Consider the following 14,075-nt stretch of genomic DNA (forward strand, 5'->3'; position numbering starts at 1 on the left):
TGACCAATTGCATTGAAGAAAAAGCACAAGATCATGATAGCCTCTTGAACACCAATTGGTAATATGTTTCTAATTCCAACCGCAATCATCTGCATCAATATCACATGGCAATCATGAGTCTTCGTTCTGCCAACCATTTTTAGCTCTTTCACTGAAACAAGTCTTCTAATGTTGGACGAGTAACCAGAGGGAACTTTCACACCATGGAAGAACTCGCAAAATTCTTTTTTAGGATAGGGTGATGCAAGATGAGGGTAGGAATTTTCCATTTTTTCATATCCTTGGCATGAAGCTCCAGATTTAAGCCCATTTCTTCAAGATCATTTCATGTGTTTTCATGATCCTTTGTTTTCCCCTTCATGTTGAGCATTGTACCGAGGAGACTATCATAGATATTCTTCTCTACGTGCATGAGGTCAATAGAGTAGCAAACTTCTAAGTATTTATAATAATCAAACTCCTAGAGAATTAATTTCTTATTCCACATTCCATTTTCATCACTCGTGGAGGGTCGTTTTCACTTGTCAAGGACAACATTGATATTTTTAACCTTATCATAAACATCTTGCCCAATAAAATGCCTTGGTAGTGACACTTTCTCCCTTGTGCCATCAAACTGAGCCTTCATTTTTCGGTGTAGGTGGTTCCTGGGAAGAAAATGTCGATATCGCATGTACACTGTTTTCTTTGACTTGTTCAACCACATACTCTTAGTGTCATCTAAGCATTAGGGGCAAGCTTCACCTTTTCTTGTATTCTGCCCTGAAAAGTAACGAAGTGCTGGCAGATCATTGATGGTGACGAATAACATGGCATGTAGGGTGAAGTATTCTTGCTTGTATTGATCCCAAACCTCAATGCCTTCAGACCAGAGTGATTTAACATCATCCACTAAAGTCCTAAGGTACACATCAATGTCATTGCTAGGTTGCCTCGGACCAGGAATTAAGGTTGACAACATAATATATTTTTGCTTTTTACAAAGCCAAGGTGGAAGATTGTAGATAGACAGTAAAGCAAGCCAGATGCTATGTGAGATACTGATGTTATCAAATGGATTCATGCCATCTATACTCATAGCAAACATAATATTTCTTAATTCTTCAGGGAATCAACCAAATGTGGAATCGATGGTTCACCACTGAGCTTAATCTGCAGGGTGATGTGTCATTTTATCGTTCTTATGACCCTCCTTGTGCCACTATAGCAATTGGGACTCCTTTTCTTTCGTGAACAAACGCTTTTCAAACAAAGAATTATAGGGACATACCACATCCCCTTCGTAGAAGGCTCTTTTCTCTTGCTACCTTCCTCCACGTCGCCGCTGTTGTTTCTACGCTTGTATCGATAGGTTTCACAAACATGACATTAATCCAGATTTGCATACTGTAGGATCGATTACACACTAATAAGGCAATCAGAGGGGGGTGAATGATTGCAAAAACCAAATTCAAGGATTAATTCACACAAATTAAAAATTGATTTAAACTCGGTATTCCACTCGAAATAGATTGTACATGCTCTAGTAAAAACAATGTAGAGAAAGATCCACTGGTCTGATTGCCCTCAAATTTGGATAGCTGAAACTAGATTCAAATACGTATCTAACCCAATAAGGATGTAGTCAATTGGATATATGGATCAAGAATTATGCCTAGTCAAAGTAGATTGTGTCAACTAGAATCGTGTAGAACAAAACCTAGTCGAGTTGACCAAAAAGCTACTCGAGATCAAACCAAAACCACTTGAATTTTTCTCAGATCAAACACTAGATGTTCTAGCAAGGTTTTGGATGAATTAAACCAAGATAAAACTTAATAAAAACACAAAATTAATCAAAAACCAAAACCAAGTACGTAGAATATAGTACAGAAAAAAAATTCTGAATCAGCAACTCATCAACTTCCGAAGCTTGATTTTCATTAAATATATGAGTTTACAAGATGCCTCTCCAAAGCATCCAACAAAGATTTCCACGAAATCTCAAACCCTATACAGATCTACTCCCTAGATCAAAAGTCTAAATCTGATCTCGTTCTTGGCGCTCCTTACCCTAACTGAGACCCTCTCAATATATAGTCCTCCAAACCGTCCTTGGTTTGGAAACAACCTAGTTGTATCCTACCCTAACACAAACCATACCAAAACATGTCCACCCATAACCGAATCCAACTCTTCCTCGAGTCTAACTCAGACTAGCACTCGATTCCTTATGGGACTGGACTCTTCAACCAATCAGACCACAGCCTGATCTCGCCATGTACTCGAACGACTCCATCATCCGAACGTCCGTCCTTCTCCGCAACACACCAAGTCATACACATGCAACCGTGTCTTCACGTACACTGTTCTCAAGCCTAAATGTCCCGCATGATATCCTGGATCGGTACCACCTCGGTTCCTCCTAAAACTAGTCGCTAAACCTCAGTTCCTCCCTGAACTTAGTTCGTCGATTCATCATCGACCATGTTCTCCTTCGAGCAACACCTGCACATGAATCAAAAAATGAGTACGAGCACAAGTCCTTCCCGACTTGACTCAAGATTAGTTCACGCAACACTACTCATACGAGTATGTTGCATCATCTCTACGCTAGCACCAGCGTATAAGCATATCTAAGTAGCAACTTAGTAACTCATGAACATTATCCTAATGTCATTAGGATAAATCATTTTGTTCTGCCAATTTCATCATCCAAACCAATTTTTCATCACATGATCTCACAGTCTCACCCTTTATGAAAACATTGGCAACCTTCATGTGAATATTGGCAACCTCTTAACAAACATGATTTGATTTTAAAATAAAAATAAAAATAAAGAAAATTTCCAACACGGAAAATCTCCCCCCCCCCTGTGAGAAAAAACAAAAACAAAAATCTCTCCCTTAATGAACAACTCTCTCCCCCTTTGGCAACGATTTCATTAGAAATTCAAAAGAGAGAATCTTTTTTTTTTGTTTTTATCATAATAAGCATCGTAGATCAGCCACATATATAATAGATACTAGATCAAGCAACACTATCAAGAATATCTATACCAATCCATCTACACATGTAAAAATATAATGTGAACACATCATATCAAGTATAATTAATGATTTATTTGCAAGGCATGGTCTCACAATCTCAACTACTCGAACCTTCAAATTATATGCTATGAAAAATATGGATACAAAATGTATGTCATTGTTTTGAATAAAATCACATGTAATAAGATACCAATTGTGCTGTCAAGACTATCTCATATTATTAGCAAGGAATTATATGCACTATCAGCCTTATTCTATCCAACTATATCAAGCCTATGTCAAAGACAATCAGAAGCGTAAGACAATGGTTATGGTCGTACACGACTTCTTCCAAGTTCATATTAAAGTGCAATGATAAGCAATCTGATAAAGAAGAAGTGCGACAGTACATACTTTCTTGATCTTTTTCCTATCAACTATTATTCAACACCTTTTCATTTCTTTGAGTCTTTCACATATAACATTTTTATCAAAGATTAAAGCAATCAAGAAAGTTTAACCATGATAATATTTAATTCAAGTTGTCATTCGATTTAGAAAGTCATGACAAAACTACATCCTACATATATATATATATGAAGTTGCAAAAAATCTCATGTAGCATAAGCATTGACTTTAAAAGTCACATATGTATTAGATATAATGTTCATCATATTTCATTGTTTTCTCATTTTTAAACTCCGACAAGCTCCAAGATATAAGAACTCCCCCCTCAAAACAATCTCATAGGATGAATAACATTAAGTTCTCCTCGAAGAAACGTAGAATGAGAAAAATCCAAAGATTTTGTGAAAATGTCTACCAATTGATGTTATACTGAGAAGGTTTTGTGTTTAGTATCCACACGGACAAGTTCAATCTTCCTTTTTTTCACATTGTCTCTAAGAAAATAAAATCTAATGTCAATGTGTTTAGTCCGAGAATATTGTACAGGGTTTTTAGCAATACTTATAATACTAATGTTGTCACAGAAAAGTAGAACACTCTCTAAATTAACCCTATAATCTTTAAGTGTAGCAGTTATTCAAAGAGTTTGTGAACAACAACTAGCAGCAGCTAGATATTTAGATTCAACTGTAGATTTTGCAACAGAAGACTATTCCTAGATAACCATGCAACAAAAGAATTACCCAAAAAATGACATGTACCAAATGCATTTTTTTTATCAATTCTACAACATCTAAAATCGGAATCAGAAAAAGCTCTTAAGCTAACACAAGAAGAAGAAGAAGAAGCAGAAAGTCATATGCCATAGTCTTGAGTACCATGAAGATATCTGAGAATCCGTTTGACAGCTTGTCAATTGGGCTCATGATCATCTTGTTTTTTTCCATCTCAAAATGTTGTAGCAGGTCTTATGTATACTTCATTTAATAAACAAAAGTACCTTCTTTGTTTTGTTTGACTTGAAGACCCAAAAATTATGTTAGTTCACCCATTATACTCATCTCAAATTATATGTTCATCATTTCTAAAAACTGGGATATCAAGCATGAGAAAAACAACTAAAGATGATATCATCTATATAAATCTGAATAAATAGTTGATCATTATCATGCTTGAGCACAAACAACGTCTTATCCACTTTTCCTATTACAAAACCATTTTCAAACAAGAAAGTTTTAAGCCTATTATACCATACTCTACGGGCTTATTTTAAACCATACAAAGTTTTGGACAACTTGTATACATGATTTGGATATTTAGGATTTTTAAAACTAGATGGCCGCTTAACATAAATCTTTTTATTAATATAGTCATTCAGAAAAACGCTTTTGATATCCATTTGATATAATCTAAAACCTTTAGATACAGCAAAACGATAAAAGAATTATAATGGCTTCTAGTCTAGCAACCGGAACAAAAGTTTCTCAAAATCTAGCATTTCTACCTGTGTAAAACCCTGAGCTACAAGTTTAGCTTCCTTTCTAACAACAACACCATTCTCACTTTGTTTATGTTTGAAAATCCATTTAGTTCCGATAAGGGTATGACCCGGAGGAGGTGCAACTAGCTTGTAGACTTTGTTGCGTTCAAAATTTTCAAGTTCCTCATATATGGTATTGATCTAAGATTTGTCGGTTAATGCATGTGAAACGTCTTTGGGTTCAAAAGAAGCAATAAAAACTGAATGAGTATGAGAATTAGTATCAACAAACCTAAGTGCCCCCATATAAAAAAAATGTCTGCCAGTCCATATGGATACTGAACAAGCGATGAAACTGTCTATAACAAAATAATCTAAATAAAATCTGACTCTAAACTATAACGACTACTATATATACATATATAGTGTAGTACTACCTTCATTCTCTTTTACTTGTCGTTTAGGACATCGATACGGTCTCTAACAAGCATGTTTGACCATTACTTTTCATAACTATCTCTTAGTAAAAGTTGATAAAAATTAGATGATGTCAAAATATTTTTCATGATATTTATTACTATCATTTTCATGTGCCAAATTCTAATAGTTTTGTATATATTAGTAGTCAAAAAATTTAAAATTTGACTGCATGTATTTAGAATGATATATATTTGAGAATAAATATAGTATAATATTTTACACCCAGACCAACACAGCTAGCCAGCCCCGCCTAGTGAGCCCAGCTCAAGCCAAGCCAGCGCGTCCGCCCACGCCACCCATTTCTGCTAGCCCTCGCGCCCCACACGGACATGCCAGTGCCCCCACGCCGCGCGCAGCAGCTCGCCTGCCTTGCCTGGCGCGCGCCCCGCGTCATGCTTGTTGCGCCTAAGTGTGGCCTTGTCACGTGCCCGCCCGTGATGTGGATCTGGCAACTATGGTATTTTTATTACAAATGTTTGTTGCTGAAGTACTGAACCCGTACACATAAGTTGCTGAAGCATGATTTTGATCAGGATCAGAAGATTCAAAACATCAGTTGTTTTGTTTATAGAAAAATTATCTAGCTGTGTCAGTAGTTTTGTTCAGCAGTTATGTTAATAACTGTTTAATAGATTTAAATTATAGAAAAATTGTTTAAGTAGTTTTTAGTAGTTGGCGGTAGTTTTTATTCAATAGTTTGTTCAGTAATTATTTAGTAGTTACATGTCATAATAAAATTGTTCAATAGTTTTTAGTAGTTTGTATCAGTAGTGTTAGTAGTATATGTAGTTTGTTTAGTAGTATCATTAGTTATCAGTAATTATTCAGTAGTTTTAAGTTATAGTAAATTTTATTTAGTAGTGTCAGTAGTTAAAGTTACAGTAAAACCGTTTAGTATTGTAAGTAGTTGTCAATATATAATATAAATATTTAGTAGTTATCTACATATCTGTAAATTTGTTCTTTTTTCTTTGGTTAAAATCACTCCTCTAAGAAGCTACTCTCTCCTTCCCAATTTATAGGGCGCATAAAATTTTTCAACATCTTCCCAAATTAGAGGGCGTATTAAGCTTTAGGCACAGAATTCAGCTGCTTTTTCGTTAATCAAAGTGCTTGTAATCAATGTTGTTGCTGCATGGCTGCATGCTAACAGTTGGAATGGACGACTCGTTTCCTAGTTTGCATGCTAATCACTTGTATAAACTTACTCGTTTCCTAGCTACCAGAGCCTTGTTTCCTCCCTTGTTCACCCGGATGTCACCATGGACGACTCATTCGATGGTGGCCAGGACAGCCCTCTGGGCAACCACATCGACTTCGCCACGGATGACTCCTTCGATGCCTTCCTCGACTGTGCCTAGTTCCGCGTCCTCGACTTGCACCTCGACGGCTCAATCGACAGCGGCCAGGACTGCCTTCTCGTCGTGCACATTGATGGCGCCTAGGACGATAACTACAAAACGCAACTCGACAGCTCATTCGACGACGCCCATGTCGGCGTCCTTGTCTCGCACATCAACGGCGCTAGAGGCGACCTCCTTGTCTCACAAGTCGATGGCTCCTTTGACAGCACCACGATGGCGTCCTCATCTCGCACCTCCACAGCGCCCAGGACAGCATACTCATCTCGCAACTCGACGGCTTCTTTGATGACACCGATGATGGTGTAGTCGTCACGCACCTCGATAACTACCAGGACGACACCATCCAAGGAGGCATGCTTGCGCAATTGGACGGTTCCCAGGACGAAATCCTGGTCGCCCATGTCGATGGCGACATAGAAAACTAACATGAGCTCAATGATTGCCTGTCTGGCACCCATGATTGGCTCAATGAGCTCAACAACGAGGATTTCTCTAAGTGGCTGTCCGGCACAGGAACTAGCTGCTATCACTGCTCGCCCAAATACCCTTGCGCCTGTTGCTGTCGGTTGACACCGTGTTCTCCTTGTAAACATGAAATGATAAACTTGCTCATTTCAGTTCCATCCGCTGTCATCCTGGATACGTCGCGTTCGGTAATTGCCATACCAACTACACCCCGGTCAGCACAGCAAAGGTCGACGTTCATTACACTTGAGTCCCCGATGCCGGCATGACCACGGCCAGCGAGTCCAAGTCGAGTGCACCCACGGCCGACGAGGCTGAGCGTTCTGTGGCCACGCCCAACGGTGCCTTCACCTGGTACCCCGAACCCGGCGTGACCGCAGCTGGAGTGCCCTAGCCTATTGTTGCCTTCGCCTGACACCCCGATGCCGACATGACCGCATCCAGCGAGTCCTAGTCTTCTGCGCCCGTGGTCGACGAGGCCTAGAGTTACGTGGTCGCGCCCGATGTTCCCTTTGCCTGAGACACAGAACCCGGCAAGTCAAGTCTGGTGCACCAGTGGTCGGCGAGCCCGAGTGTGCCGTGTGCGCCAACACCATCTCCTTCTCCCTAATCGCCAACAACTTCTTGTTCCTCGGCACCATCTCCTTCTCCCTGATCGCCAATAACTTCTTGTTCCTCGACACCATCTCCTCCACCATGATCATCACCTTCATCTCCTCCTCCATGATTGTCAACTCCATCTCCTACACCATGTATACCTTGAGCACGAAACAAAACCAAAAAAAATAGAAATAAGAACATGATGTATACCTTCATCCCACTCAAGATCATAGTTGAGATCAATAACAAGTCCATCAAACTCTTCAATCTGCTCTCAATTGATTGGCCGGTTGAGGTCAAAATTTGCCATACTCAAATTATTCTAACGGATGAGAGAAGAAGAGGAGAAAAAAAATGTGAAGATGCTCATGGAGAAGATATGAAAGAGCTATGTATAGAAGACATGGCCATGATTTTGGCGCAAATTGCCTTGCAAATTCTAGGCAGAAACTCTCAAATTTGTTTGTTGGCTGAGAAAAAAAAGTGAAGAAGCACAGATTCTAGGCAGCAAACTCAAATTCTAAGCTCATGGTGAATTTTATATTTCCTGCATATGCAATTATTTGCCGGTCGAGATGGACGCGGGAGCGCCGGTGGACGCGATAGCAGGTGCGCATCATGGAAGCGAGAGCACGGGAGATGGACACAAGCGCGGGGGTGCACTGGCGCGCAGCCACTCTCATCTCGACTGATGATTTATGACCGGATGAATCATGATTTCGTGAAAGTTTTCATCTTTTAACTAAGCGTCGAAAGATACGAACACTACTAAAAAATTATTTCTAGAAGCGGGTCGTAACTTGTTTTCACAGACGTTTAGCGTATCTGTCTGTGATCGAAGATGTGTAGAAATGAACGATTTTCATAGGTGCAAAAGAGACCGCCTGTGAAAATCTATTAGCACAGACGGTTCACTTAAGAAACTGCCTGTGAAAATAGGTTTCCACAGGCGGTTCCTTAAACGGACCGCATGTGAAAAATTTATTTCTACAGGCGGTTCCTTAAACGAACCGCCTGTGATAATTGGTCCTCGAATCGATATTTTTTGATCGAAAAAAAAATTGGCCCGACCAGGCACCCCGTGGTCGTAAGTCACACGTTTTTTCATGCGAAATATGCGCGCTATGCGGTTTTTGACACTCGAACTCAAAACCTCTCAGCTCGCGCAAACCCTCCTCACCATCCCCACCACAGAACTACTACTAACCATATTAGCATATGTAACTCTTTTATTATCTTCTATCTGAAACTTTAAATGATTATTTAGGCATCTAAATGACTTCAAATGAAAAACTTTTCAACTATAAAGTTGTAGATCTCGTCGAGTGCTAAAATTTTCATATAAATTTTGTCTTCATCCGACTTCGTATAAAAAAATTATGAATATTTTAAAATAAGCTGTAACCTATTTTCACAGGCGGTTCACCTAATTAACCGCCTGTAAAAATGACCATCTATTATTACAGACAGTTCACATAAGTAACCGCCTGGAGAAATAGGTGATAGCTTATCTTAAAAAATTCATAACTTTTTCATATCAAATCAGATGAGGAAAACTCTATATGAAAATTGTATCCCTCGATGAGATCTACAACTTTGTAGTTGAAATATTTTTTATTTGAAGTCATTTAGATATCTAAATAATCATTTGAAACTTAAAACGATTATTTGGACCTCTAAATGACTTCAAATAAAAAAAATATCAACTACAAGGTTGTACATCTCATCGAGGACTACAATTTTAATATAGAATTTTTTCTCATCTGACTTGACATGAGAAATTTATAAAATTTTTAATGGATAATTATTTTTAAAAACGGTTCACATAAAGAACCGCTTGTAAAAATTTATTTTCACAGATGATTCGTAACCGAATAAGCTCCTCATCAACTATTCATACAGTTTTTCAAATACACCACTTGCAAAAAGATAACTTAGATATTAAAAATAGTTTTTTTTAGTGGAACGAAGATGCTCTTGCACATATGGCCTATAGACTCATCCACATCCTGGACTTCCTAGACACGACCACGTTGCGTGTGTGCGAGTCGCACACCTGCATGCTGAATTTACACCCGTACCGTGCCCTCCAACTGCAGGAACGCGAAAGCATAGGTGTTGAAATAGAAGCAGGAACGTGGGAGCGCGAACACGACGCTGTAGCGTGCGAAGCATAACTGTCGTGAGCATGCCACGTCGTGTGAGGCCATGCAGCGATAGACACGAGAGCTCTGATGTTTTAGCTCAGATGTCTTAGTCTGGAAGACAAGGTTTATGCGCCTCATAAATTGAATAGGATGGAATAATATTATATACTCAGTACAGAATATTTATTCTTCTTCTTAAAAGGAATAGAGCATTCTATTATCCTTTCTCTTGGTACAAGCAAGAAAATAAATTCCAAGCGCTCCCGTGACATGACGAGCTACCAGTAGCGACATAGTGTCAAATCAATGTACGATGTACGTATGCGTGCGAGAAGATAAGGCACGCCTCGACTCTCGTCACTCGCACACGAAAATCGATCGCGTTGGTGGCGTGGCGCGTGAAAATCACTAGACGCGTGGCATCGCGCGGCACGGTCGTGCGGGGTTGAGCGCGTGGGGCTCGGGGCGCGCGTGGTGGCGACTGGCGAGCACGCGGGGCGGCTGGACACGTGCCTGGGGCGGGCCTATGCGGCGCGGGTGCACATCGCGGGGCCGAATTGGGCAGGGTCAGTTAGACCGGTGGATTTGGTTGAATGTAGAATAACTATTCTATATTTTAGGTATAGAATATTATTATTATTATTATTATATATATATATATATGAGATATGAGGAGGTTGATCTAATATTTTATAGCTTTGGGGAGAGACGTATATCATTTGGACTTGGGCTCCAACACACTTATAAGATACGATAAAGTCTAAAATGATGATACATTATCTTATTTTTATGACTTTGATTAAATAATAAGGAATCTAAAGTTGAGAATAGATCTATTGAAAGTACTCGTCATAAGGTATTTAGCAAGTAAAAAACATCTCAATTGGACTCCGTATATAAAAGTTATACTCGTTTTATTGATATATTATCCTGAGACTTCGAACCGAATTTAGAGTCCGACTTAAGAACGACTTCTAGTCCGAGTAGACTTAGCATTTAAGAGATGACGCACATGTGAAGTTGTGGTGCTTCTTTTATGTTCCTAAACAACATAACATCATAAAAATTTAGTAGTATGTGGTGCTTCTTTTATGTTCCTAAACAACATAACATCATAAAAATTTAGTAGTATCTTATCTTTTACCAATAAAGTATTAATAGCGAGAAACAAGTTCACCTGATGGTTTAATTGTCTCTCACATACTCTTATAATCGGCCCCTTTAGGTCCTTAGGATTATTATTAGTGTTGCATATATCTGAAGAAATGATGTTCCCATTATAAACCAACAGTGACAGGCTATTAGTATTGTCGGTTCAATAACCAATAGTGATAATCCCAAACTATCACTATCGGTTGTGTAGTGTCGGTTCATAGAGATTGATAGTGGGTTATTTTCAGCCAAAATTTGTTATCTTCTTATCAGAACAATTATAACTGGATCACATAGTGAATATATGATCAGATGTTTTTTCTTTGATTAATGTGAGAATTTTCTCAAAATAGAATAGTTAATTCTGTAGCCGGACCCAAAGTGAGCGCACCTGATCGATCGATCTCATCTTGCCCCAGCCCAACCACCTAATAGACTCGCTATCTTCCCGATCCCTTCATCCCGGCTCAGCTCAGTTCTTTTTCATACCAGGCTCGGCTCGGCTCTCTCAGTCGTCCTCATCTATAGCGATGGAACCAGCTGACCTCCCCCCAAATTGAGCCCGCGTTCCCAGAAACTAATACACTGTATTGTAGTAATTGATTCAACATCTAACAGTTAAAATATGTTTCTGAGAGCAGTAATTGAACAAAGTGCATGTAATTAAATTACTACTTATTGTCGTAATTGCCCGACCATAAATGTAGTAAACACTACATGGCGTTCTCATAAATATATTCCTTCCGGCTTCACTCTTCATCCAAACCACTACAATATTTTTGTTGTCGGTGATATATCATTTTATTGTCAATCAACATGTCAATTGTAGGAACTCAATTTCCAATTCATTCCCGCGGTATCGTATGCATCTAAAACGAATACAACCACTAAAAAAAATGTAGGAATTACTACACTCCATTGTCATAATTGATGTTAGCTATTATTTTTATCATGGCTACATTTAAATATCATAATTCACTTCACTTTTATACGGTAAATTAATGTACATTTTATGGTAAGCAAAATATTATATGACTTTCAACTGGTTTATATTGGTGGTGTGCGGCAATTAGACTAACAGAGGCCAAGTTGGTCACGGTTTGAGTCGGGCGAAAACGGAAGTCCGAGTTGATTTTTTTGTTCATGGTTTATGGATGATGCTTAATGATTTATGTATGTTACATATACTATGGTTGCGCTAATTTGGTTCAAACCACACTATTAGATTTTTTAGTAAATAGAGTAGTATTTTGTAGTAAGAAAAGAAATATCTCATTGTCAGCATATGGTAACATGTGCGGTAATTTTACGGTAACACAATCAATACATCTCTTTGTTTCATAGATGGGGCTAGCTACGGTGGCCGGCAGGATAATAAATGCCGCCAAATAGTTACGATCCAAATATAGTTAACATTGGTTTCATTGCTATAGCGGACACAATCAAATATAGTCGGTAATTTTAGAAGCCTGATTTGATTCCCGTAGACCTGGTAATTAAGCATTAACTAATCCTCACAGTCAGGATGGTAGTTACGATTGGACCACTAGTTTCCATCGGCTCGGCTCGTGAATAGAAGGCATGGAAAAACGTCCGGATGTTGAACCGTCTGATCAGATCCGGTTTCTCCGGTGCTCGTCAATTACGGTCTTGTCAAATCATAATCGGCTCGGCTCGACTACGATACAACCGGGATAAGCTCAACGCAGAATCTGTTTCCAAGAACCAGAAGAGGCACCATAAGAAGCTGGCTATAAAATAATCTATTTTATAGCTAACTACAAATTATACCGTCCCTATAGATAGATGGATGGATGGATGGATGGATCGCCCAAATTACCAAATCCATATGGTACTAGCCGGCATAGAACTCGTTCAATGTTGGTAACGCTCCTCCTTGAAATAGGATGCAATCAATGTAATAAATTAGTAGCTAGTCAATGCGAACGTTACGAATCATGGATGACCAGCACATTTCAAGAATACCATGTTTTACCCGTAACTGCGAGAGTGCCATGGACAATCCAGATTTATTAATTTGCTTTACAGCCATATAAGTACACGCATTCCCCCAATGGCCAAATGCATTCTAGTCTCGTAGTAGGAGCCAAAAGAAGAAGAGAAAACAGTGCCACGAAAATGGCGAAAACTCCATCGGCTTCCATCCTCCTCTTGTTGCCTCTTGTCTTCCTTCTCCTATCAATAGTGTGTAAAGCAGCCGCCGGTGATACAACTCCATGCACGCGGCCGCCTTGCTCTGGAAGTTAGTAATCAATCCGCTGTAGCTAGCCCCCTTTCGTCTCGCGATTTATTTCTTGTGGATTCTTCGGTCGATTTATTACGTCCTGTCGATTCCCATAGTTTGCTCGCATCCATCGGACCATGAAATGGCTGATCATCTTATCCCCTGACCATCACATTGTTGCAGACCAGAGTTGGCCGGAGCTCGTCGGGAAGGACCAGAACACGGCGTACACTAACATAAGGAACGAGAACCCGCAGGTGACGGACGTCGTGTACCTGATTTCGAATGTGCTTGGGCACGTTCTCCCAAAAAATAATGTGCTTGGGGCAGCCGGCGACGACGACTTCTGCTGCAACCGCGTGGTCGTAGTACTAGGCGCTCTGGCCTCCGGCGGTGAAGGAGTCATCAAGGTGCCACGAGTTGGCTAGAATTAGTGCCTGATGTATGTACATGGCAATAATGTAAGTGACAAATCAATAAATTTGTTAATAAGTTGCTGCAGGATTCCCGCACCCGTTACTATTTTGCTTTGGGCCAATAAAAGTACTTTATGTTATGTTATCATACTAATGGTGTCATTACTGATCCCAGTAAAAAAAATCCTCCTAAAGCAATCTAGGAACGCATTTCCTCGCTTGAAGGCCCATTCACGCCGCCGGGTGTAACATCCCAAAATAAACATGAATAAAATATATCTTCTATACAAACAAAATAAATAAATAAGA

At 39.4% G+C, this 14,075-nt stretch overlaps 1 protein-coding gene across 1 annotated transcript; it reads left to right on the forward strand.

Moving 5' to 3' along the window:
* The first annotated feature begins 13,205 nt into the window (after nt 1-13,205).
* On the forward strand, nt 13,206-13,799 carry LOC133927931 (trypsin inhibitor-like). The gene is made up of 2 exons (XM_062374256.1): nt 13,206-13,368; nt 13,534-13,799. Exons 1-2 carry the CDS (start codon nt 13,245-13,247, stop codon nt 13,776-13,778), a joined length of 369 nt encoding a protein of 122 aa, XP_062230240.1. The 5' UTR covers nt 13,206-13,244; the 3' UTR covers nt 13,779-13,799.
* The last annotated feature ends 276 nt before the right edge of the window (nt 13,800-14,075 follow it).

This window comes from Phragmites australis, chromosome 9, assembly GCF_958298935.1.
Source record: "Phragmites australis chromosome 9, lpPhrAust1.1, whole genome shotgun sequence".
Lineage (NCBI taxonomy): Eukaryota > Viridiplantae > Streptophyta > Magnoliopsida > Poales > Poaceae > Phragmites > Phragmites australis.

Coding starts and splice junctions, on each gene's coding strand:
- LOC133927931 (XM_062374256.1), top strand. CDS start 13,245: ATGGCGAAAACTCCATCGGCTTCCATCCTCCTCTTGTTGCCTCTTGTC. Junction 13,369..13,533: donor GCGGCCGCCTTGCTCTGGAA/GTTAGTAATCAA, acceptor ACATTGTTGCAG/ACCAGAGTTGGCCGGAGCTC.